Source organism: Sander vitreus, chromosome 18, assembly GCF_031162955.1.
Source record: "Sander vitreus isolate 19-12246 chromosome 18, sanVit1, whole genome shotgun sequence".
In the NCBI taxonomy this organism is placed as follows: Eukaryota; Metazoa; Chordata; class Actinopteri; order Perciformes; family Percidae; genus Sander; species Sander vitreus.
In genome coordinates, this window is record NC_135872.1 from 14052122 (window position 1) to 14079467 (window position 27346).

Sequence of the window (27346 nt, forward strand, 5' to 3'; positions counted from 1 at the left end):
TTTAGGCTGTACACATTTTCTTCCTCACAGGAGGCTTGTATGTCAATTTGACATCTCTACTGTGTCAACGAGCTGATCGCCAGGCCTATATTTCCTCACTGAATGCTACCACTTGGCTTAAAATCTAGTATATAAGTCATCAGCCTCCCCCATCTGTCACCAGTAAAATTCTAACACATATTTTTAGTCATGTTTGTCTTCTGTCAGTTCTTAGCACACTACCCACTTACTAGAAAATGTCCTTTCCAGAGCTCAGCTGCATGGCCTTCATCAGGTGGTTGGTGTCATTAATAATTATCCTTATAGTTCATGTTGTAAAAGTCTGTGCTTATTAAATGAAATCAGTCAATTACCAGTATTGTTTGCCACAAACAGAACAATCTTTATTTTTTAAGAACTTTAATATATTAATTTACAAAAAGATACCACTCTGTAAATAAACTGGATATATTATTTTAAACACTTTCATTCACACCCACCTCTTGCACTGGAATTTTATTCTCTGTTTTTTCAAAACATATAGCCTATAGCCTATCAATAATGATGCTGCGCACAAGAAAAAAAAAACACTCCTAAGAAAGCTTTCAATTCAGACCAAGAAGGTCAAGGCAGTCTGTAGGTGCATTATTGTTTACATAAAAAAAATTGTTTACATAGTTAAGGTTTTAATGAGATATAACCTTTGGTCCAGAAAAGACACTCAACAACATGCTAATGATAGTGACAAGTTTCTGTAATTTAAAATTAAGACCTTTGGGTACCTACTAACATGCAATGGCTTTTTAAATTCTTTCAACTACTCCTCCATTCAGCCCACTATCTTCTGCACATTCTTGACTATATTGTTCCTGAAGAGCTTAGCCAGCTGGCCCTGAGGTTTCTTCTCCCACGGTTTCATAAAGCTGCCATTACGTTTAGAGGCAGGTGGGCTCCCCCATCTGAAGTGACTCATCCGATAGGTCCCGTCTTTTCTCTCGTGCGAGCTCAACGGGACATGTGACAGAGAGCTGACCCTCGCCCTTCGCACTGCCTGGTTTTGACTTTTTCCATTCAGCTTCACTTCATCCTCATAGCTGTTCAGCTGCCTGCGAGCCTGAGGGAGGAAACTGCCCTCAGATGAGCCTCCTCCCTCCAGATAGGAGGCAAAAACCTTCACAGGTCGGCGTTTACGGCCTGAAGGTTTGCCCCAGCGGAAATGCTCCATTGAATAGGAGCGTCGCTCGTCACTGTGGGCTTTCAGATCTGTCTCTGTTATCTTGTTTTCAGACACCAGGGTGGCCAGAATGATGCTTAGTATTAGGTCATCATCATCATCATCATTGTTAACCTTCTGGGCTAATGCACTGAACTGTGGGAGTTTCATCCGGATCACAGACATGCACAGCTGAATGCAGTCCTGTGTGGAAGGAATTACAGAAACACCAACATGGTTGAGTTGATAATGATACACTATTGAGCAACTGACTGTATTTTATTACCTTGATACTGAGTTATTGTACAGGTTCCCATCAGTTTAAACTTTGCCAAACAACAAAGATGACTGTACATAGGCCTATCTGAATCACATCAAGTATCAAGTATGGGCTCATAGACTCCCTGAATATGTGCATTGTGACAATCAATGTGCAAATATTTCAAACAATAATTTAAAGATAAAACTGAAGTAATAAATTCTCATTGCTGCATTCTTTTCTTAATTAAATTTCGATCCATAAAATGTCAGATAATAATAAAATGCCAAAAAAAAATATCCTGAGCCCACGTTATGACTAATAACCCCAAATATATTCAGTTAACTCTCTGACTAACTAACTAACTAACTAACTAACTAAACTGATCTCAGATATTAATCCAAACATGGAGGTGCTATTTTTGTACCTACTACTGAATGTTGAAAAGTTGTGGAAAAAAGTCTGTAAAGATCTTTACACTTTGCAAACAAACATACGTTTGCCATTGCTTTTAAGATGCGCACAATACATTTAGTTTGTCACAAAATAACCTCCCCTCGAGGTCCGTTTAGTAGCTGTTCTGGAGCTTTCAATTATATTACCCGATCTTCCCTAGCAGATAGAGTTTGCTCTGTTGCTGAATTGATAGATGTTTAATTTTCCATTTTTCTGAGCTTGATAAGGGCTTCTCGTCCATGTTGGCCAAGTGTGATAACATTGAAAGCTCCAGAACAACTACTAAAAGGACCTTGAGGAAAGATTGTTTTGTTGACTGCTGTTTCGAAAGTCAAGAATGAACTCTGAAGCTAACAATTGTACTTTTGTTATGCTATTGCACTTTGAATAACAGTACCCATTGTGAAATCCTTTACAGAAATAAAGTTGCCTTGCCTAGTGATGGCAGTAACAGAGAAGAAAATAAAAAGAAGGCAACATGTACAGTACATGATAGAGAAGACAGTTTGACCTACCAGTATCCTTCCCTTGTTGCGCAGGTCATTGCAGATGGAGCTTTCCCAGCACACCGACCCAAACCCGGGGTGGCACACATACGCCATCACCACCACTAGCAACCACCATTGACACACCATCTTCAGCCTGGTGTGGAGAACAGAACACAAGTGAGTTGAAAAAACAAATAAAGCCACTCTCTTTAAAAACAAGAAGAGACATTAATAACAGGACTGCCCCAGGTTAACAGGCTCAAATAGCAATTTAACCTTGCTTAAACAGGAAGAAATTGCTGCTTTTGTGAAGAATATGGCTCTCTTGATAATTGCATAACGTGTCCTTCCTTCTTTACATCACTTGGCTATCATCACTTGATTAAGGTTTAAGAAAATAGTTGGATTTGTAGCTTTGTGTGTCCTGGCTGACTAATCGTCAGCTGAAATACCATTCATCAACATTCCTTTTCCAGCATCACACGTATTCTAACAGATGGCCTTGTTTTTCTGTTGCACATTAATTTGATTTAGAAGTGAGTGATAATGAAAGCCCTGGGAAATGTGATTCAGTTCTCAAAAAGAGGTTTGATTAAGGTTTGTGGTTTTTAACCTTAAGAGAATGTATGAAAACTGTTAGGTATGGTTGGGAAATGGAGGAGGATTATGCCTGTTTGTGTAATTGGCTTGGGAGAGCAGGGCAGGGGCTTTATAGTTTTCTTGCTCCAGGTTTTTATTGGAATTGTAATTACAATAAAATAGTTACGCTCACAACATGCTTTTTATGTGCACCATGGACCATAAAGAGCGTTGTTACTTATGCAGAGAACACTAATCATGTCTCTGTCTTGGGACTTTATTTTACACTTCACAATGAACTTGTAGGTAGTAAAACCATAATGTCAGTTTTGAGAGACAGTAGACGTGAATCTCAATAGTAGGGATTGATCAAAGCTCTCTCTCTAAGGACCATGCCAATTTTTCATTGGCCAACATGACAAAACTATGGTAAAGTTAAATGTATCATAAAAAGTTATAATCCTTACGGTTCTCATTAAATCAAACCCAATTTAGTTTTTTTTTTTTTTTTTTTTTGCAATAGCCATTCAATTTACATTCAGCAATTACCTCTCTATATGGTTTTCATTGTTAGTGGTGGACCACCATCCCTGGCTGCACTGGATAGGTGGCTTCACATGCACGTGAAATGAGGCATGCATGTAATCCAGCTTCATTTCAGAATCAGAATCAGAAAGGGTTTTATTGCCAAGTACGTTTTTTAACACATACAAGGAATTTGTTTTGGTGTTGCTGGTGCATGTCACACATTCTTTAGATTGAATATTAAACAATATAAGTATAGGTACAAACAATATAAGTATAAGTATATTTACACAGTATGTATTAAGTTAAAAATAAAGAATAAATAAAGATCTAAATAAAAAAATAAAGAGCAAAGAGCATTACAGCAGAGAGAGAACAGTGGCATGAAGGTGGAGAGTCAGGGTGGTTTCCGGGCCTTGTTAATAAGGCTAGTGGCGGAGGGGAAAAAGCTGTTCATGTGACGTGAGGTTTTGGTCCTGATGGACCTCAGCCTCCTGCCAGAGGGGAGTGTCTCAAAGTGTTTGTGTCCGGGGTGGGAGGGGTCGGCCACAATCTTTCCAGCACGCTTCAGAGTCCTGGTGGCGTAAAGGTCCTGGAGCGGCGGCAGATTGCAGCCTTCTCTCTGCTGACCAAATGACACGCTGCAGTCTGCCCTTGTCCTTGGCAGTGCTAGCAGCGTACCAGATGGTGATGGAGGATGTGAGGATGGACTCAATGATGGCTGTGTAGAAGTGCACCATCATTGTCTTTGGAAGGTTGAATTTCTTCAGCTGCCGCAGGAAGTACATCCTCTGTTGTGCTTTCTTCACGAGGGAGCTGATGTTCAGCTCCCACTTGAGGTCCTGGGAGATGATAGTTCCCAGGAAGTGGAAAGACTCCACAGTGTCAATTGTGGAGCCACAGAGGGTGATGGGGGCAGGTGGGGCTGGGTTCTTCCTGAAGTCCACAACCATCTCCAATGTCTTTAGAGCGTTGAGCTCTAGATTGTTTTGCTTGCACCAGGTCACCAGGTGGTCAGCCTCCCACCTGTAGGCGGACTCGTCACCATCAGAGATGAGTCCGATGAGGGAGGTGTCGTCCGCGAACTTCAGAAGCTTGACAGACTGGTGACTGGAGGTGCAGCTGTTGGTGTACAGGGAGAAGAGCAGGGGGAAAGAATGCAGCCCTGAGGGGATCCGGTGCTGATGGTCTGTGAGTCGGCGACGTGTTTCCCCAGCTTCACATGCTGCTTCCTGTCAGACAGGAAGTCAGTGATCCACCTGCAGGTGGAGTCAGGCACGCCTAGCTGGGAGAGTTTCTCCTGGAGCAGAGCCGGGATGATGGTGTTAAAGGCAGAGCTGAAGTCCACAAACAGGATCCTGGCGTAGGTTCCTGCGGAGTTCAGGTGCCGGAGGATGTAGTGGAGGGCCAGGTTGACTGCATCGTCTACAGACCTATTGGCTCTGTAGGCAAACTGCAGGGGGTCCAGGAGGGTGTCGGTGATGTCTTTGAGGTGTGAAAGCACAAGGCTCTCAAAGGACTTCATAACCACAGAGGTCAGGGCGACGGGCCTGAAGTCATTAAGTCCTGTGGTCCTTGGCTTCTTGGGGACAGGGATTATGGTTGAGGTCTTGAAACAGGCTGGCACGTGGCATGTCTCCAGTGAGGTGTTAAAAATTTGTTCTCATTGGTATCAGCCCTCATGTTTACTGGTCACTCTCCTACTGCCATATCAGAGTTGTATTAAGTTACTGCAAACTAAGCATTTTCTGCTTTTACATTTTCTAAATGTCTGTTTCCGTTTTGTTTCAGTTTCAGTTTTCGGTCCCTGTCTCAATCCACTTCCATGCACTGCCATTCTCCATTCATCCACCAGATGCCCTCATACTTTCCCAACTGACTTACTTCCACCTGTTTCCACTTTCCATTCCATCTCTTTCCCTTCCAGATTGTCAATACTGTGTGCCCTTATATTCCAGCCACGTGACCCTGTAAGCCTGAAAGACATTCCTTCTCCATTCCTGTTCACTTGTGGATTTTCTTGTACTTCTAAGCCAGGAAGGTTTTATGTTATCAGCTTTTCAATAAATCACTGAACTCTCCTTGTCTGCCTGGACTGCCTTTTGGTCCTTCCCTTGTTGAATTACACAGCTGTTCCTTCACATTAAAATCATTCTGTTGGTGAAACGTGGTGGTGGCTTTTATGGAGAAGCAAACACAGGACATGCAATGCATTTGTCACTGTGGTTTGGGCATCAAGCATGCGTTACAAAATACATTTTCAGTTTTTTTTTGTAATGCTATTGTGTGGAAAACTGATTGTGCTGCCAGCAGAAGAAATAAAATCAGTGTTAGTCATGGCATGCAACTTGAGTTTGTTTGACTGCATTCCTGACATAATAGCTGCTCAGGGAGTTCAACCAGGACTGAAATCGTAAGAATTATAACTCTAACCCGTAACATGCAAATTCAATTTGATAAACAGGTGCGCGTCATTTATGTTTGACATAATTTGGGCAATTCATATTTCCACTGCTTATGTGCAGTTTGGACTATGTATCATTGTTCCATTAACATATTAAACCTCAAATAATTGGGGCTGAGTTGAGATATCATGGTGCAGGATATTGTTTTCGAGGTCAAGGGAATAGTCCTAAGCAAATATGAATGGCCCTAAACTATGTTAATGTTGACTCTGAAGTTCATGTAGTATCCCTGCTAAAAAAAATAACAAAAAGAAAAAAAAAAAGTAATGCAACAGTCCCTTTATAGCTGTTCAGGGCACACAGCAATAACGATGGTAGTAATTTAGTAATTCATTACTTCAGTAAAAAGGCTATTTCCTCAGCTATACTGCCCTTATGAACATTAATAAGGAGATATGCAGCCAAAAACATTAGAAGCTAAACCAGCAAACGTTACTTTTTGTTACCTTTTGTGACAATGACTGATGGACACAGATATATGCAAGGAAACAGATGTATTGTAGGAGGCTGCATTCATTTGGGCCACACACAATCCACAAGCAATAATCTTTCTTAAGCGATTAGAAAAATGTACAAATGAATTATTTCAATAGATGACAGCACTGAATGGCTTCCCTTATGACGCATCTCCATCAGGCAAACGCCTCTCCTAATCTCTTTGCTGCTGTTTCTTATCACTTCTCCTTCAATTATCTCTCTTTCCATGTTAAACCATTTATTTAGAAATAGAGTCTTTAGGGGGTTTATTTTGAAAAAGCTAGATGACAGAAAAATGTAATTTTAAGATTAAGCACTGACCAAATGATACTTGATTATACTCATATTTATTTTATTACATGTTTCATCTTGGTGCAGTGAGTTTTCTATCCTTTTTGGGAAATTGCATCTTGTTGTTTCTTCCTCCCTTCTCCATAATTCTAAGGAGTGACTCCTTAGTGGGCCATCATCTTCGTAACTCTGGCAGAGAGACTCTACATTCTTCTTACAGTATGACTCACTCAGCTGAGCTTTGCTCTCCACAGACATACTCTGATAAAATAAGCCTGAGAGCGGTGATCAAAAAACCTTATGTGTTAACAATATATGGAGTTATTTAAAGGGTCTGTAAGTTATATTAGTGTTTGTGCAGGTTCATGTTAATGGAAAGCAATTCAAATGTCACCTAAGACAACCGTGCATATTCTTCAAAAAGCTGAGGTGTAACTATGAAGTATAAATCCACTTTAATTATAATTTACAGAATAAATTCAGCTGTACATGTTAGAAAATTCTAAATCAGTCCATGAGTGTTAATCAATGCAATAGTGCTTATTCGTCCAGAAAAACAAAAAGCTAACAACAATCAGACACAATTTTGATCCATTTCAAAACAAGAATCCACAAAACAATCATTTTTTTTTTTTTTACCTTTTCCAAAAGTGTTCTTTTCCTCTCTTCTTGTTTTTCTCCCTCCGTTTGTCCACAGATCTTCCAGAGTGGCGATCCCTCTACTCCTCTTCTGCTTTCTCTCTGCTCTGCAATGAAATGCTCAGTAGGAGAGGGTCTGCTGTTGCTTCCTCAGAAGAGGAAAGCTCTTTTTATAGACTCATGAAGTGTGGAGCTCAGACTCTCAAGGCCTCAGGGTGTGATTGAGGTAAGGGTCCTCCTGCCCCTTTCTGGATGGGGAGGAGTGCGTATTGGTGTGGTAGGTATAAAGGCCACCCACACACTTTTTAATCAATGGTGCAGCTCACGTCCCCACAACAACAGGTGAAACATTAGTGATCTAGTTAACTTGCTGCCCCCCTCTGCCTCCTCCTGCTTCTTCCTCTATTTGGGTTGCAAGTAACCTTCATGGGTGATTATTAGGATGTTTCAGTGCTCTTAGGTACATTTCTTGAGTGCATGTTTACATTAGCATCCACTAATAAGAGCAATTGCAGGTCATTAGTGGATTCCTAATCATTCCTAATTGCTGATGATTTAAATGTCCAACCAGAGAGGAGGATATTTTGGATTACTGCTACACTACAATCAGCAGTACCTATCACACCCATCCCCGCGCTGCACTGGGACACTTTGACCAGTCAGGGTCCACCTGATTTAGCCTGGCTCCGCCCTCCTACATACTTACGTTCAATTTTCATTTCCCTTCAGTACTATGTCTGAGTTTGCGGTATAGTCTTGGGTTTTCTCCAGCCAAATTTTTGGTGGTCCAATCAGCGATCAGAGGGGGTTCCTGAGAACGATGACGTTGAGGCTGTGCGCTAGAGTTGTAGTTCCGTAATGGCGGCGGATCCATTCGGTCCGTTGTGGCAACGCTGCCGAATATCCAGAAGTTATAGCCCGAGCAAGAACAATCTTTGCTGAGTTTTGTTGGTGGCCATGATGTTGTGGCCCTTGTTGCACATGTGCATGACATACGTCACGATCAAACATTAGCGATTGGTTATGGCAGGTTATGGCATTGCGGCTCTGGGCAGATCCAATAGTTTTAAACTTCAACAGAGTACCCACCTTCAAGGAAGTTAACACTTGTCAATGGAGAGTGGCCAGACTCTCTGTACAAATGAATTGTACGAGAGTCTGGTAGGACCAGGCTACACCTGATTCCCTCATACACCTATTGTGAGGACATCAAAGAAGTGAACCAGTTAAGCTATGGAGTATCGGGCTTGCTTGGATTGTAGAGACTGGGATGTTTTTCAGGATAGCTGTGTACCATCCAGAGATGGGGACTCAAGTCGCAATTAAGTCGCACAAACAGCTGACTTCAGATTTGACATGCAACTCAACCCAAAAGACTTCAGACTTGACTCGGACTCGAGCTTTGAGACTCGTCAACAACCTGTTTTCATGCAATTATTGCTTTTTAAATCTAAATTCATTCATGTATTTCTATTTTCTTTTATTGGCGCATATATGTTGGGGAAACGTATGACGAGTTGCATGTGCCCTGCCCTTTGCCATATGTGCAACGTAACGAATGCGCTATATGCCTGTGTGCGCACTCACATATCAAAAATACATTGACAAGTCCTCCCGGAGTTGTGCCTTTTGTCATTAGTTTTGCTTTCAATAACTTCGTAAACAGTGGCAGTAAGCGAACATCTACATGCAAGGTGTGTGACACCAAGATAAATGATGCCGGATCAACAACGTCGAACTTCATCACGCATCTCAAAACGCACCCAAATAGGTCAGTCACTTGCTCGTCACAGGTAACAAGCTAACCATCACAAAGTGTTGTGCTAATGCTGGGAACATGCAAATTGTATCCATATGATGTGACAGACTTAGGTTAATATTTCACCAGATTGTTGTTAAATAGCAATACGGAAAGTATCAGTTCTCACATGTTTGCACCATGGTTGGTGTATTAACTTTCAATATAGATGTTTCCCTTAAACTTTGAACACTGAAAAATTTAATGCATGATGAGGTTGGGCTTTACAGCCAGTTAGTAACACAGACAAACATGTATTCTTTGGTGCAGATACCAAAATGTTGAAAAATACAGTTATGAAATTGAAACAGAGTTCTTAATTTGTTTCTTCAGATTGCATTGCAATAGACCCCATAAAGTTATCCTACAACTGATTTTGATACTGTAGGCCTACTGTATGGATGGTAGCTACAGGACATGCTTTAAATACAGTGTTAGGGACAGATCAGATGGCCAGAGACTTGAGACTTGACTTGGGCTTGTGGCAAAAGACTTGAGACTTGACTTGAACTTGCCCCTCAAAGACTTGAGACTTGACTTGGACTCGAGCTCAAAGACTTGAGACTCGACTTGGACTTCCAAAAAATTACTTATGAACATCTCTGGTACCATCACACACCAGAGTGGTTCACAAACCCTGGTTCACAGCTAAACTCAGACAGCTCAGGTTGCTGAAGTAAGAGGCGTTTAGGAGTGGGGACAGGGGCAGGTTTAAAGAGGCCAAGTACGGGCTGAGCAAGGTGATGAGAGTTGCTAAACATCTGTACTATGAGAAACTTCAACAGCGGTGTTTTAGCTAATGACTCTGCTTCTGTCTGGAGGGGCCTCAAACTGATCACCAACTACAATCCTTAAGCCTCATCAATGACCTGCGTCTAGCAAAACAGACTGAGGGCACTATTTTAATGATCTAAGCGCACGGCGTGAAGCGCATGGCACAGATGCGTTTAAGGCGTGTCCAAATCCACTTTTACTAGTTTGATGGCAGAAAAAAAGAATCCGTGCCCCAGGTGCGTGGTTCAAAAGGGTTGTACTTAGTGTCTTCATTAATTCATAGGTGTGTTTTGGGCGTAACATGCAATAAACCAATCAAGAGTGTCATCTCAGATTCCCTTTTAAAGCCAGGCGCGTTTATACCTTGGCTCATTGCTATTATGATGGCGGATTTGCACCGTAATATTTTTATTATGAAATCTTTTGCATGTTTGTGTGCTGCTGCGCTTCCCTGTGTGTGTGTGTAACAAGCATAGTGTGCGCACGCTGTGCATAAGCATAGGCGCATTTTACTAATTTGCTGTTAAAATAACAATGAAATGCTGCGCTATTGACTTTAGACCAGGTTTTTCACCTGAACACACCTCCCTGTAAGACCAGCACGCCCATGGGCGCAAAGATGGGCGCAGGTGCATTTGCTATTTAAACGACGCGGGCGCTGGACAGGAAATTGACAACTGCGTCGGTCTTAAACTAACAAAGACACTTGCGTTGGGCTTTGCGTTGGGCGTTGCGTTGGGCGTTGGGCTTTGTGCTGCGCTGCGCTGGGTGCAAGATAGGGCCCTGAATGAGTTTTACTGTTGATTTGAAAGACAATGGGACAGTCCTGATACCATACACTGTGACTTATCGGCGAGCTCAAGCCCTCCAGCTCCACCTCAACAGGAACCTGGGCTTTCCCACCTCAGAGCCCCTGCCCTCCCTGACCACAACGATGACTCTCCACACCCTTGAAAGTGACATCAACAGACTGTTCAATAGGCAGAACCCCTGCAAAGCAGCCGGACCAGACTTTGTCTCTCCCTTCACCCTGAAGCACTGTGCTGATCAGCTGATCTTTAACATCTCACTGGAGACATGCCACTTACCAGCCTGCTTCAAGACCTCCACCATCATCCCTGTTCCCCAAAAAAACAAGGACCACATGACTTAACGACCACAGACCCGTCGCGCTGACCTCTGTGGTTATGAAGTCTTTTGAGCTCCTTGTTCTGGCTCACCTCAAAACCCCCATGACCCACTCCTGGACCCCATGCAGTTTGCCTACAGAGCCAACAGGTCTGTAGATGGCGCAGTCAACATGGCTCTTCATTTCATCCTCTAGCACCTGAAATCCTCAGGAACCTACGCCAGGATCCTGTTTGGGAACTTCAGCTCTGCTTTTAACACCATCCTCCCAGCTCTGCTGCAGGACAAGCTCTCCCAGCTGCACAAGCCTTACTCCACCTGCAGGTGGATCGCAGACTTCCTGTCTGACAGGAAGCATCACATGAAGCTGGGGAAACACGTATCCAGCTCTTGGACCATCAGCACTGGTTCCCATAAAGGCTGTGTCCTTTCCCCTCTGCTCTTCTCCCTGTACACCAACAGCTGCACCTCCAGTCAACAGCCTGTCAAGCTCCTGAGGTTTGTGGACGACACCTCTCTCATTGGACTCATCTCTGGCCCTTAGACTTTACACTGTGGTGACGTCACAGGTTTTCGAAACGCATTTCTCGGCTCAAACAGAGTTTTTCAAATATAAAAAGTCCATTGATTAAAAATTCAGAATACAAAGAGTCATAACAACTTTTTTACAGTTCGAAGTGTCCTGGCAGCAGTTTTACAGACATCTCTTTTACAATGGTGGCCTATGGGGAATATCCTTTCTGGGTCGCAGAGGGATTTTTCTTTGCAATACAAAATCACGAGTGGGGGCCTGGTGGAAAAACTGAAATGTGGGTCAGTATATTCTAATGAGCCTGCATGTGACATAGGAAGGGAAGCCAAATCTGGTTGGTTTTCTGATCGCATCCCACAAAAGACTGACTGGTTTGTCTTATTTATCAGTTTGTGGGTTGGTAGGCACTCCAGATACCCAACTGTATGTGTACAAGCACTGAAAAAGTGAGTTTTTAATTTTTATTAACAGTCCCCTTTAAGATCAATCTCATCTACTTATATGTAATAAAACCTAATAAAAAGGAGAAAAACGTCTATCCTGTTGTTTTGTTAGCTGTTCAGGAACAATGTGGAGATACTCGTATGAGCTAGTTTAGTTAAAACATAAACAAAATATCTTAAATGTTTTCATTAATTCCCTCACTAGACCTAAATCCACATTTGGCTGGACATGGCATTAGTGAACTAAACAATACTAATACTAAGTCTGGGTGGAACTAATAATGAATCACTATTACACAGGCGTAATTTTTAAATGTACATTCCCGATGACAAATTAGAAAGTTAAGAGTGTGAGAAGCAAAATGACAGACTATTTAGATTAATTGATTTACAGAAAATGAGCCGAACGGCTGGTCTGACCACATCAACGCCACAGTCATGTTGTTATTTCGTCATATGGAAGTGGAAATGTTTTTTTATCTCAAGTGTGTTGGAAAAACAATAGAAGCAACTCTCCCCTTTCAGGATGGTTCAGTAGATGTCATTCCTTCAAGTAACAAGTGCTATGACCACTTGTTTGTGGCTGCCGCTGCTGTGAGGGGTCTTTGTACCAAGCACTGGTCAAATGCTCCTCTGAACATGGGGGTGAGGTAGGGGGTTACTCCTACACCAATGTCCAGGAGGAATATTATGTGATGTCCGAGAGGCAGAATGATGTTCACAGGTGTGAAATACATCAACACCCTTTTTATGTAGTAGATTAGCTGACTGCCATGGCATGGGGATGCGTAGTGTCAGATTGATGAGATAATACTTGCGTACATGGCAGTCTTTATTAGGCAGTGATTCACATCCTGTGCAGCCGGGGCTTGCATTATTATTAAGCGCTGGAAGTAAGCGCCATCAACAGGGAGATGAATTACACTCCAAGTGCTGTTGGAATGCATAATCTCTTTTTGTTTTAGCATTCATATCCCCCCACACACACACACACAGGCTTACATACACCATTAATACTGTATATCTTAACATAGTTAACATTCAAGTAGAAATTTAACAGCATTCATAGAACAGAGGCAGATAATGTAAAATAACCTCAACTTGACTCATGATTTATGTTTTCAATATCTATTCAAACATTCTAATCAGACACTAGCTTGATTACTTTGCACTAATTTACAAGTTTGCAGCAAGCAAACAGGTACCTGTTGCCATATCAACATTTGATTGGCAGGGATACCATACCAGCATTAACAGACAAACTTTCCGTCAATTTTATTCAAGTCTCAGGCCCAATCATGTCCACACTCACAGACTTGAAGTGCGTTCCCACTAAACTGTCCCCACTGTCAAATCGTCAAGTGCTTGAGGACTGTTGCAGACATTTTGAGCCCTTTATGCACACTCTGCAGACTTTGCCTAAGGGAATTACCCACAATTCATAGTGTTGTGACAGTTACCAGGCGGAGCCCAGAATCAATAAAAATGAAAAAGATTAAACAAGGACGACTGGCACATGGCTAAATTTACCCAGAAACATGACGATACATAAAAAACATGAAATCAGAGAATCGCAAGCATAGGCTATAGTACACACCTAGTTTATTTATTAACTATTTCTTTTAATTTTGCTGAACGATGCTGATTTGACAAAAATTGATAATTTGAAAATTAATATTGTTTCCACTCTGTAAGGCAAGAGATTGGAAGACGTTCAAATCAGGCAGTCGGCCTGATTTGAAATGAAAAAGCCCCAAACCCAAAACTGTACATAACTTGTTTTGGAATCGTCAAGGTAACATAATATTTTGCTGCAAAGTGCTGTCCCATTTGTATTTACACCATTTCGAGCCCTCACAGCCTCTCACAAGCACTTACCAGGTGACGTCAGTTAAATCTGTGAGGGTTCACGAGTTAAGGCCTTAGGGGGACATTGGCCTTTTAAAGACAGATAGATAGATAGATAGATAGATAGATAGATAGATAGATAGATACTCTATTCATCCTGAGGGAAATTTTAGGCATCCAGTAGCTTAGACAATCATAACACAACACAACAAACACATACACACATATATCTCACATACATAAACATCACTCACAGAAATTTAAAGAGTTATAAAAATCACTCACAGAAATTTAAAGAGTTAAAGGTGCTAAGGTAGACTGTGTGCAATGGTGGTGGTGCAAAGGAGAACAGTGTATGGATTGATCAGTGCAATAGCTTATTATTAAATATTAACTATGACTATGAAAAGACAAGAATGTAAACATAATAGAATTAGAATTGCTTGACAGAAAAGAAATAATATACATTAAGAACAATATATAACAGGGAATAAGTTATAAGATTTAGATGTTATGACCACAGTCCAGATTGGAGGGCTAATATAGCCTAAAAGACAGTCAGTGAAGGAAGGATGAATGAACATAATTTGAGGACACTGTAAAATGAAAGACACTAATGTTAATAGATTTTGTATTTTGAAAGAGAATTGATTAATCGTTGACTCTTACAGCAGGCATGTTGTCTTCTCTTGTCCTCCAGTCAACCTTCAGTTATTTTGTGTGGTTTGTCCTCGTAGCTAACAGAAAGCTGAATGTGTATGTTACTGGCATTCAACACATGAAAAGAAAGTGATTTTCTTTTTAACAGCAGAGCCTTTCCTTTAAAAAAGCACTCTGTGTGTGTGTGTGTGTGTGTATATATATATCTTCTCCATTTAAAGTGTAGTCGTGGCGTCTAAACAAGTGAGTCAGGTCTTCCTAATGAAGTTTCCACACAGGGTTACATGCACACCTTGTAAACAAGAACCACAATCAAATTGATTTTAACACCTGACTACTTCACACCTTCACTCCTGAAAGAAGGAATTTGCATTGGTGTTTGCTGCATACAATAAACCTAATAAGAGGAAGTAAAAAATAAAGCAAAGTACTGAAACAGTCAAGAACATAAATATAGAATAAGAAATTACCATAAAATCTGAATAAATTCTAAAACAAAAAATCACTGTGGCTGACATGACATGGCTGTAAGCTATATATGATAACAGAACATAAAATAGATAAATAAATAACAGCCATATCTTCCCTGTTATGAATGCATTTGAAAAATCCCATTAGATGATGCCAGTTTTTTCCCATTTTGGAGTTATTTGGTGTTTATTTACATTAGGGACGGTTCATTATTTAATTAAGAGGCCACCAGAGGAGTTTTGTGGCCTCTAACCTAAAAAGACTTGACCCTCCCCTCACCAGTAATAATTTTCCTATGATCCTCCAAAATGATTTTAAAAAGAGGCATGACTCTGCATGCAAGTTAGGACTTAACAAAGAAGTACAGATACCATTTCATATTTACAACCATGATGTATGGGAGTTAACCTCTGCATTCTCATCTTACACATCACACTCCTCTGTTATGGTGTGGTGGCCATTTCAGTAGATTTACTCACTAACATAGTTGTGGAAACACAATAAGCATGGAAACTAAATGCACACTTCATGCATTACTGCATTACTTCAAATACTAAGTTACTCCTCTAGTAAACTAGTATTCACATGAAATAAAACAATAAAACATTTAGACCATTCAGCAAAGGACACTGGGAAATAACAATTCAACACTGGTTGCTATGGACTTGTCACTAGGCTTCGTCAGTCATTGTATATTTTAGCACATAGGTAAAGGTGCCGAAGCTGAACATTATATTCCAAAACACATATGTTTATTTTTAAAGCAGATTTTAAATTACATTGTAACAATTTAATAATTCGCCCTTATGAAATCCAATCACGGCACGGCTGTTTTGGAACGCAATAGACAGACGCTTAAATTCAACTGAAATGTAACGGTGAACAATCATAGTTGGACCTACAGTCTGTTGAGATGCCTCTCCAAACTCACCATAAAACGTTAAGACACGTTAAGAAAAAAGATCCGTATTTTGCCGTAATCCAGTGACACGGAAAAAAAGTAATCCACAGCGATCAGTAGATCCCAGTGCTTTAAGGGGGTCTCTCTATCTCATAAAAAAAAGTTGGCACACCCTGCACATAGCCCAACAAGGCTATACAATTAAATAGCCTTGTTGCGAGTGGCGCTTTTGCGCAGTATATGCGCACGGTAGGCCTAGGCTATAACTTGACACACGCACACAACAGACAGAGAGACAGACAGAAATGGATTTCTTTTAATTAATTTCAACATATTATTGATTGTAATAGTCCATATTTCATTTCAATTTCGCAATACAAAGAAATAGACTAAACGATTTAGTCTGAGTGTCATTCTCAATTTCACAATGAAATAAAACGTAACTCATTTGAACCAGACCACCGTCTCAGATATCCTCAGTGTCAAACACAATAATGCATGTAGTCTTTAACTTATACACAGGGAAAATGCACTAAGTGGCAGAAATGAATAAAGCCAGTGCACAGCCAAACTATGTTCTAGTCTTATAATGTACACGTAGTGGTAACAAAACCTGGGTGTTGAGTCGTCTCGTGTGTTGAACCGTGGAAATAAATAGACAAACAATTTTGTAATTTGCACTGAGATGTTGTCGGGTAGCCTATTCACTGAATATTCCGCCATCAGAGATTGCATTGTATTGCTGACAGGTGTTTCAAAATATCTAGGAACTTTTCTGGAGCTCTGAATGGCAGAGGATAGCTACAGATTTATTTATTTAAGATGTATTGGTAGTATTTACCTCCAAAGCACATTAAGCTAAAAGCAAGGTGACTTCTTCGGACTTGCGAGTGCTGTCAAATCGATCGTAGCCTATGCGGTTTGCTCACATAGCCTAGTGGTGTGGTGGTAAAGTGCAGTCATGCCGCGTTCATGAGCGTAGGGTAGGCTCAGGTCTACGTCCTGTAGTAGCCTATATTTTATATTTTAATTTAACGTCTTTAATGGTAAGAGACCGCACATATGGCAGACACCTTCAGATATGAGAGACCCCTTCAGATTTTTGACTTTGTTGCTTTCATAGGAGCCAGTCCTCACTCTATGGGAGCTCGGCTCCCTCTGGCTCCCACGTAATTCGAGCACTGGTAGATCCACAAAAAGGTAAATGACATGGTGTATCCAGCAAGGCCTATACGAGCGTCACATTCACCAGCCAGCTCCAAACAGGTGAACGAGGCCTCTGCGCCTTCTTCACCAGACTAGAGGAGTTGAGAGACCAAGAAAGATTTTTTGTGATGTGGACCCCAAGGAACTTAAAGCTAGACACACGTTCCACCTCAGCACCGCTAATGTGGAGGGGGGTGTGTGCCTTGCTCTTGGTTCTCCTGAAGTCCACAATGATCTCCTTGGTCTTCTGGGTGCTGAGTGCCAGGTTTTTACACCACATAGCTGGGTGCTGAACCTCATCCCTATAGGCTGTTTCATCCTCCTCTCTGATCAGGCCCACCACTGTGGTGTCATCTGTGAACTTAATTATGGCATTGGAGCCATAAACAGGGACACAATCGTGGGTGAAGAGGGAGTAGAGCAGAGGGCTCAACACACAGCCCTGCGGCGCGCCAGTGTTCAGGGTGATAGTGAAGGAGGAGAGACCTCCTAATTTAACAGCCTGGGGTGTGTTAGTAAGGAAGTCCATAATCCAGTTGCAGAGTGAGTTGCTGATGCCAAGCTGGCTGAGCTTAGAGATCAGCTTGGAGGGGATCACAGTGTTGAAAGCTGAACTGAAGTCAATGAACAGCATTCTAACATATGAGTGCCAGGTGGAGTGCTGTTGAGATGGCATCCTCTGTTGATCTGTTGCGTCTGTAGGCAAATTGGTACGGGTCCATTGCAGCGAGCAGACATGATTTCAGTTGTAAGAGGACCAGCCTCTCAAAACATTTCGCAATGTTGCAACCGGGCGGAAATTGTTTAGCTCCTTGGCTGTGGAGTGTTTAGGCACCGGAATAATGGTGGCAGATTTAAAACTGTGGGGGACTGTTGAATGGGCTAGAGACATGTTGAAGATGTCGGTGAAGACACCAGCCAACTGCTCTGCGCAGGCTCGCAACACACGTCCGGGAACTCCATCAGGGCCAGCAGCTTTCCGAGCATTCACCCTGCCCAGGATGTCGCAGACATCTGAGGTGGAAAATTGGAGTGTGTCCTCGGCAGCTGACTTGAAGGCTGCCTCCTTGAAGTATTATAGCTTTTCTCATTATCCAGAGCAATCCATCACATGCTCAGTGTCAGGTTATGCAACTGTGCGTCATGAGAGCCTGACGTCACTTCAAAATATTGCCGGAGTGAGGAGGAATGTCTCCTTAGGCAAGTGTGTGTTGCCTTGATTCCTCCCTTACATCGTAGGAGGAAAAAGAAGCTGAGGTTCAAAGAAGCTATTCAAGGAAAAGGAAGTGAGAGGGCATGTTTACATACTGCAAAAGTCTGAACAAAGCTTCATTTCCTCCAACCACTCTTTAGTGTGAAGCAGCGTTTTCTAAAGTTATCACCTTGGAAGAGCATTTTAGAAAGGTGAGTTTTTGTAGGCTGAAACTCTGGCTTATGTGGATGAAAGAACGAAACAAAGAGAGATGTGTGGTTTCAAAAGTATCCATTTAATGTGGCCATGGCTTTAGCACTTAGACAGATTATGCCTCTCAATATATTTTAGGGTCCCTGAAGACAAGCTGGCTTATACTGTATCAGCAAAGTTTAACAAAACGCTTACAAGTTTTTGAGTCCCAGGATGGACTTTGCTCACTCTGCCAAATCCCAAAACATGAGCTTTAGAAAATAGCTGCTCTGGCTTTAAGCCAGACATGAGGATGCCTCTCTGCACACTCATGGGCGCTGCTTCATCACACATGCCAAGCAAACACTTGAAACACAAACACTGAGTTGTAGATGTAGCTATGGAACCGTAATGCATTCACTTGAAAAAAAAATTTTTTATCAAAGAGATATTTTCAAAATCCTACATGGAGTACGGTTTATGCTGCTAATCAGCCTGACCCTGCAACAGTGCTATATGATTTCAAGTACAGGGTCAATATACCTAAGGTATCTAAGGTATTAGTTAAGTGTTACATGCCAAATTATGTCAGCTAACAGTTCGCTTCACCACATAGAAGGCAAACAAAATGAGCATTGGCAGTGATAGCAAACTGTGAGTAACTGATCCTGGAGAAACACCGCAATGTCCAACAGATCAGAATGGGCTTTACGTCTGAATAGTAGAGGTCCTGGGTAAGATTTGTATGCACTTCATTTAGCGGAGAATATCTCAACTGTTATAGACTAATATGACCCCATTGAACAACGTGGGATGTGTGCCAAAATCTCTACCAGTAAACATTGTGATCACCTCAGAAAATCTGTAGCTTCAAGAGTTTATATGTATGCATATATAATGAGATATTGACTAATTTGCATATTTTATTTTATTTTTAAGACAAAGTGTAATACAAAAAGTATTTCTCTTAATTTTTAAGATTAAACTGATAGAAATGTATAAGAATATCTATAAAGGGAAAAAAAAAAAGTCCCATTCACCTGTAATGTGATAATAGCGTCACCTATTGTGGTCATTTTCAGGACTTTCGTCCCGGGTAGAGATTTTGGCACACATCCCACGTTGTTCAGTGGGGTCATATTAGTCTATAACAGTTGAGATATTCTCCGCTAAATGAAGCGCAGACATATCTTACCCAGGACCTAGACTAGAATAACTGCAAAGTCCGGAGGTGCTGCACAAAGTCGAAGACAAACTAGCCTAATAGCAATACCATCTATATTAATTAAAGACAGGAGTATCTCACAATTCCCAAACCAAAACCCAAATAAACTTGTTTTTTGGGTCCCTAAAGTTTAAAAACTAGATGTTGACATAGGGTGAAAGTACCAATATTAGATAAAGTAATAATGGAAGTCACATCTTATCGTGGGTATTGTGCAAATTCCAAACAAATGTGCAATTAATCAAAATATGTTCAACAATTGACACACAGTGAACCTGGGAGCTTTTGGGGTCCCTGGGGGTCTCAGAAGACTTTCAAAAGAATTTGAAAGATTCCCCGGATTATTCATCCAATAATAAGCAAGAGAAGCATGGATAAAGATGTATATCTTTGGTCTCCAACAATATGCCATTAAAAGCTGCGTCTTTAGATTTCCATTCAAACAAAACACTTAAACTACTGATGTGTGAGAGGAGGTGCGAAATCACACAAGTAACACACAGCAATTAGTGGCACGTGTGGCCCATTTATAGGTGCATTGATGCATCAAGGAGAGAGCAGCTTGGGGGATTTAAGTTGAGTCAAGTGAATTAAGTGCAACTAACCATTAATCACAATCATGTCTGAACTGACTGAAACAACAAGAAGATTCTGCCATTTCCCCAGCCTTTGTCACATGACCAATTCATGTTTCCATGATGACTATCCAAAATTCTGATACCATGGAACCAGCACAGGAAAGGTGGCAGACTGACCCTATAGCAAATGTGTATTGTATTCCAATATACAATTTGTTTCAAATGAAAAAAAGTGAAATTAATAATGAACTTTATGTTTTATTTATCAGAATTGCATTGTGTTGTTCTATTCAATCCAATATTTCCTATATTTCTAAGCAGATTTTCTATGCTGTATTCTAATAAAATCCGACTGATTATTGGTCCCCCCCCCTGTGCCATCCAACTTTAAAAATCCTGGAATTGCCCCTGGACCTACATCTGACCAAAACTAAACTAGATGACCAAAAGAAGACAAAATATAGCTGCTCCACATGGACTCCTTTTAATAAATAAACTAAGAGAAAAAGATGCAGACCAAGTCTTGGTTGCAAATGTGAATAAATGCTGATGACATGCAATAACTCCTTGTGCCCTTGGACCTCCAAACAAAACAACAAACTCCCTTAATCCTTTCAGAACAGAATGTTATTACACAATGTTCCATGTCTAACTTGAATTTATGACATGAAGTATCTGTTGTATCAGTCAGTAATAGGAACTGTGCCAAGATGACATTTTACTTTTTAATTATGGTCCCATATTTTGATCTTTTTCCATCGATTAACTGTCTTCTTTATCATTCTTTGATTTACAGGTTTTTAGAAATAGTTTCCTTAATTGAAACAGTCTGACATTTTAACCTTTAGTGACAGCCTGCTGCTTTTCAAAACCTTTTCCTGAAAAATGACTTGGGTTTGGTCTTACGTGTCAGGTTTATTTACACAGCTCTTCATCATAATTCAATTAAATTCAATAAATCATTATTGTCCAAAGCAATTTTGGTGCAGCAAACAAACAAACATGGTAGAAATGCACTGTAACAGCAAAAACACTATAAACAACCAGGTAACAGCAAATATCAAGTTTACAAAGTGCAATGAGAAAAAAAATTCAAGTAGGACTAGAGTAGGTATGTCTCAAGTTAAAAGTCCAAAGCAGTGAAACCTAAGTTATCTAGCTTACAGTCTTACCAACTTTAGACCAATCGTGCAGACAGGGTTAAATTACTAAGAAAAGTTTAAAAAAAAAAAAGAAAAAAAAAAAAAAAAAGAAAAAAAGAAAAAAAGATCAGTAACACAAAATCAGAGACTTCCCACAGTGTGTAAAAACTGACATTGCAATCTAATAGAGTGCGCAATACCTTTGGCAATAATAATGAGCTAACCTAGAAAGCAAAGTAAAACACAATAAATGGCTCCTCTGCCAAAAAACACATTGTTTCTCTTAGATCTAAAGCTCAATCACTGGCCAGAGTTGATAGTTGAGACACACCCTGTAATATCCTTCTTTTTTTTTTTTTTTTTTTAAAGGAACTCTTAGATAGTCTTATACGTATGTATCATTCCTTTATATAATGGATTTATTTGTAAGATTTGGACAGAAGCACAGAGGCAACATATTTTTTCCCTTTCTGAAAATGTAATGTTTCTTTTGGGTGCATGACATTTTCGTCTATTAAGATTGAGGCCTCTGGTGGTGTATTATTATATGTTTAGTGTAATTGGGACTGCCTGCTTCATCTGCCAGCCTGATAGCAAACTGAATGTGATACTGAATACTGATATTTGCCATATATAAATGCTTGCAAGAACACACATTTTTGAGTGATGAAGCTCCTCAGGCTCCATAAAGACTGCTGTGAAGAGCCATCAGCTCAACAGGCTCTCTCTGGAGTCAGAATGAAATTATTTGCAGGGATCGCATGCATCATCAAATATTTGTTTGTATTAGTCCCAAAGAGAAGTTTATAAGTCGGCACCTCTCTTTAGCCTGCCTCTCTTAGTTATGCTATTATAATTCTAGACTGCTGGGGAATTTCCTTCCTCCCTATGACACAATGAGCTGCTCTTTCATCTCTCTTTTCATTTGTTCCTTTTATGTGCATCCTTCTCCCAGAAATGCTTGTTACTAACCTAGCTCTGGGGAGTTTACTCCCCGGAGTCCTTATGTTTCTTCTTCACCCAGAATATCGCCTTGGATTAGGGTGGCACCAAGACGTGCAGCTGTCGCTAGGGACCTGCTACACCCTGCTACGCTCTGCGATTCCCTGCAGTGTCCGGCTGCGTCCTGCTGCGTCCTGCTGCGTCCTACCGCGTCCACTCATGCTGTGCTGTCCCACATTACACCCTGTAACGCCCTGCTGTACCCTACTATGACATGAACTACTACGACTATCATTGTAGTCACTGTTCCATTATCTTTATTGTGACTATTACTACCACTGTTCATCACACCCCCAACCGGCACCGTCAGACACCGCCTACCAAGAGTCTGGGTCTGTCCGAGGTTTCTTCCCGTAAGGGAGTTTTTCCTCGCCACTGTCGCAATAGCTACCGATAATGCTTGCTCTTGAGGGAATTATTGTAATTGTTGGGGCTTTGTAAATTATAGAGTGTGGTCTAGTCCTACTCTCTCTGTAAAGTGTCTCGAGATAACTCTTGTTATGATTTGATACTATAAATGAAACTGAATTGAATTGAAGTCTGGGCAAATATTTGCTCAGATGATGTATTTTGTACTTAGTGTATAAGACATATAATTAATATATATATATAATTATTATTATTATTATTATTATTATTATTATTATTATTATTATTATTATTATTATTCAGTCCCTCCAGAAAAACGCGATTATGCGATCGCATAATTCAATGCATAATCAGTCAATGTCCGCATATTTATGCGGGGGACCGCATTTTTTCAAATACACCGCACTTTCGCCGCATAAATTGCTGATTTCTGCGCAAAATATGCGGGGCTTGCATGATTTCATAATCCCCGCATTTTTGTTGCAAAAAAGTCACATATATCTTAGCACAAAGTTGAAAAATGTTGCGTTTACTTCACACAAGAGCAGCCATTTTCCCCTGTTGCCATGGGAACGTTATGAAGTGACGTTATGAAGTGACGTGAACATCATCGAAAAGCTGCAAACCCCGCGATGAAGCCATGATGAAACCGCAGTTTTTGCAAGTTCCCGCAATTTCACTGCATAAAATTGCATAAATATCCCACATATTCCATCGCATTTTTTTAAAAAAACATGCCGCATAATCAAGGATTTTTGCCCGCAACAATCACAAAAAAACTTGTTTTTGCTATTGAAACAAGTTTTTTTTTTTATCTGGTTTTACTCTTTTCGGGAACTTTGTAAACATATATTTGGAAGTGCCTCTTTATAATAATAATAATTATTGTGTAATATTATTGGCCAGCTGGTTTTCTTGTGCTGATTGCTGCTGCTGTAAGTTGCATTTTAGCCACAAGAGACTGCAATTTGGTCACAAATAAAGCAGGGTTGTCTTTATTCTGCTGAGTTGAATATTTTTTTATTTTTTATTTATTGCTGGATCCTTTACACTAATCATTAAGCAAAATACATACAGAAATTTGATTGAGTATGTGTAATTTTCACAATGTATACACTTGTTTTTAACTAAATAAGAGCTGAAGACTAACTTTAGAGGACCACAATAAGTTCTATATAACCCTATACTTTTTCTCTTATTGAACCCCACACACATCCCAAGCACAAGATCGCTTTAATACATGTATACCAAACTTGTAGTGCTATTTCCTCTATCTTTTACTCTCCTGTGGTACCATTAAATGTTCCTGTGATCTTCTTGTATGCTACAAGGATGAATCATTTGCTGTGCTTTTTATAGAGTTTGCCTTGAAAAAGGTATAATGAGATCACTATGGACTCTACTCACAAGGGCTCATAAAAGCATGATAGCAAGTGGGTGACAGTTTATTGCAGCAGGCAGCATATTAAACAAGATCAATCTGGACTTGTTTAATGTGGTTATAATAGAATGGAACATAAAAATAGAAGAAAAACATGATCACAAGTATATACAGCCATATATACAAAATGTTCTAACTAACTAACTAACTAACTAACTAACTAACTAACTAACTACCTAAATAAATGTTAAAATACAAGTTGTATCTCATGATTTGGCTGCTCCTGGTTAAACTAGGGGAATATTGACTTTGAATCATACATATTACCACATACTATCTACTTTTAAGTTAACACAGACTTCTATATATAACACTTTTTGCTGCTTTTTATATTAAGCACCTAAAAGAAAATATACTATATATTGTGTGAAATAATGTCCAGATTTGCCTATACATAAGCCTACTAAAGCCTACATGTTGTAAAGATGTAGGTTATGCAAATAAATTGCCCCACCGAGGCTGTAACTCATCCCTGGCTAAAAGGCAAAAAGGGGGGGGACATAAATCTGTGAGGGGACCTCCTTTGTTCGTCGTTTAGTCACCTCTGTGGCCCCTGAAAAACCATTAAACGAGGAGGACTTCTCCCAGGAGCCCGGCATTCCTCAGATTCCTCCAGTCTGATGTCAGAGTGGAGAGGGCGGTTCTTAGGAGGCATCTGGACCCACTGCTGCCTTCACGGTCCCCGCCATGGCTGCGACCTCCGAGCTCTAATTTATGTAGCGATTTGCGCACTTTTAATTATTTTTAGTGGAGAAAATTAACATGGATAGGCCTACATATATTTGACTAATCTTTTTTGTAAACATTTTTTTTTAAATTTAATTATTTATTTTTTTTTACCAATAAGCAGCATGAGTTTTTAACTTTGGATTTTGGGAAACACTTATTCACTTGCTTGCTGAGAATAAGATGAGAACATCGACAAATATAAAGGTACAGCCAGCAGCCAGTTAGCCTAGCTTAGCACAAAGACTGGAAACAAGGGCAAACAGCCAGCTTTTAGTTCTGTTAAAAGAAACAAAATCCACCTACCGGGAAGCCCACGAATGTGTCTATATCCATCGCGTTCCCTCCTTCAGCGCACTTTGGAGGAGGGTCTGGCAAAGTAAGACTACCCACTAATTAACATATCATTATTAACCATTATTAAGTGTAAAAACTAGAAAACAAGTTAAAGCTATATGACAGTATATTTCCCAAAATGTGAACTATTACTTTAAGTAAGGTGCTATGTAATTAATAACTTTCACCATCAGCTGTTCTCCTAAACAACAAATCTCCTTTTTCTTTACGCAAGTGTCTCCAATCTTTCTGGCTTGTGATGTCTTAAAACAAAATGTCTTCTTGTGAGCCCTTCTCACCAGTTATGTAGCATTTGTGATTTTCCTTGTTTTATATTAGTAGAGGTACAATTATCCATTTATTCACAAGAAAGCAAAGAAAAGTCTGAAAATTTGATTCAATAATTTGATGTAGCAAAAAAGAAATGTCTGCCTTCTATCCTTCTAATCATCTCGTGACCTCTCGGATTTCTCTTGCGACCTTTTGTGAGGGTCCCGAACCGGTTCTTTACACCTTCTTAAACTAAGGTTCGAGATTCCAATATTTTCTGCTGTTTTTGAATGCAGCATATGCTCCTCTCGCTCTCTTCCCCTGTCCTGAACGCCTCCATTGGACAAGAGGTACCACTACTATTTAAACATACAGAAGAATAAGTCCCTGCGCGAGAATCAGACCACGTCGTAGTTATCCACGGCCGAGTGGGAGAACTTTTCGTAACTGTTTTTAATGACTTTTGTGCTCCGTGAAAAAAAAACAAAAAAAAACGGGACAACAAACTTGGGAGTTGAAGCAGCGTCAGGACTGAGTTTGAGCTTTTTTTGTTCTGAAAGTCGCGCTCGCATGATTTAAGAGTCTCTCGCGATTTGTTTTTCTACATGTTTCCACAATTTATTTATAAGGAGAAACGACATGAGGATTATCTGTTTGCTGTGAGGTTCAACGCCGTCGAGCAAAGAGGAGTTTCTCTAGTGGGTAGCAGAAACGGCATGTAGCACAGGATCAAGGGTGAGTTGTCTAGTTGTTAAAAAAAACAAAAAAAACAGAGTTTTGTTATGCTCCTATTTGTTTCCAAAACGTCTAGACATTCCTGAAGTTGGGGAAAATAAAGTCTCACTCAGCAGTGTTAAAATGTAGGCCAAATGGCTGGGCCACGTAGGTGCACGCAGGGGATTCCAAATATTCTCATGCTAAGCCCCCCACCCCCGTCCTCCACCAGATAAACATACATTAAAATACAGACCGAGCCCCCAATCCTCCTCTCCTCCTCTCCTCTTGATAAGAAGTGGACTACTGTTTGGTGTGAGGGAACTGGAGAACTAAATAACTGCAGATAACTGGAAAACAGTGTGAAGTGTTACACCTCCAATCAGAGCAGCCTAAAACATCCAGTTAGGCAACGTTTATACTGAAGTTATATTAAATTAATATATTAAAGGGACTTTAGGAAACCCTCTGCAGGTCAGGACCCCCCTCCAGTATGGACATCTCTTGGGGAGTCAAACGGGCACATGCCAGACAGAGTTTACACCACCTGGATGATGTAGATCATCTTCTGGTATTACACTTAGAAATGACAATTGTACACTGAAAGCTACCTACATTACCAGAAGCTTGTTGACCTGTTGACTGTGATTTTAGTGGACAATGCATAGAGTCATCCAGGTAAAAACAAGAGACTGAGAGCTGCACATGCATTCATATCAAAGGTGATTACAGTTTTTCAATAATGGGTTAAATGATGAGCCTGGTGATGATGACGTTATCATTTTGGTTTGCCCTGCTCACGTCCTACACATGTTTGTGTGAGAGTATGTAAAAGATGTGTTTGGACATGCACCTTGGACAACCACCATTACTGTAAAAAAAAAGAAAAAAAAAAAAAGGGGAGAGTTCTGTAAAGGCAAATATAGCGTAGCTGCAGGAGGCGTAGGCTACACACACATACACACACACACATCTGGCTGTCTTTATAAGCTCAAAGGCATGCTGTGTAAATTATATGGTGCCAGAG

The 27346-nt window shown here is 40.5% G+C and overlaps 2 protein-coding genes across 2 annotated transcripts in view; one reads left to right on the forward strand and one right to left on the reverse strand.

Moving 5' to 3' along the window:
- Positions 1-358: 358 nt before the first annotated feature.
- LOC144532994 (pro-opiomelanocortin-like) lies at positions 359-7451 on the reverse strand. The gene is made up of 3 exons (XM_078273997.1): positions 7372-7451; positions 2423-2549; positions 359-1396 (listed from the first exon to the last, which is right to left on the reverse strand). The coding sequence occupies exons 2-3, from the start codon at positions 2540-2542 to the stop codon at positions 809-811; spliced, it is 708 nt and encodes a 235-aa protein (XP_078130123.1). The 5' UTR covers positions 2543-2549; positions 7372-7451; the 3' UTR covers positions 359-808.
- An 18462-nt stretch (positions 7452-25913) lies between these two features.
- The window catches only part of LOC144533050 (tyrosine-protein phosphatase non-receptor type 14-like), a 37823-nt gene continuing 36390 nt past the window's right edge, over positions 25914-27346 (forward strand). The window contains exon 1 of the mRNA XM_078274139.1: positions 25914-26340. The gene's annotated coding sequence lies outside the window, so the exon portion shown is untranslated. The remainder of the gene's footprint in view (positions 26341-27346) is intronic.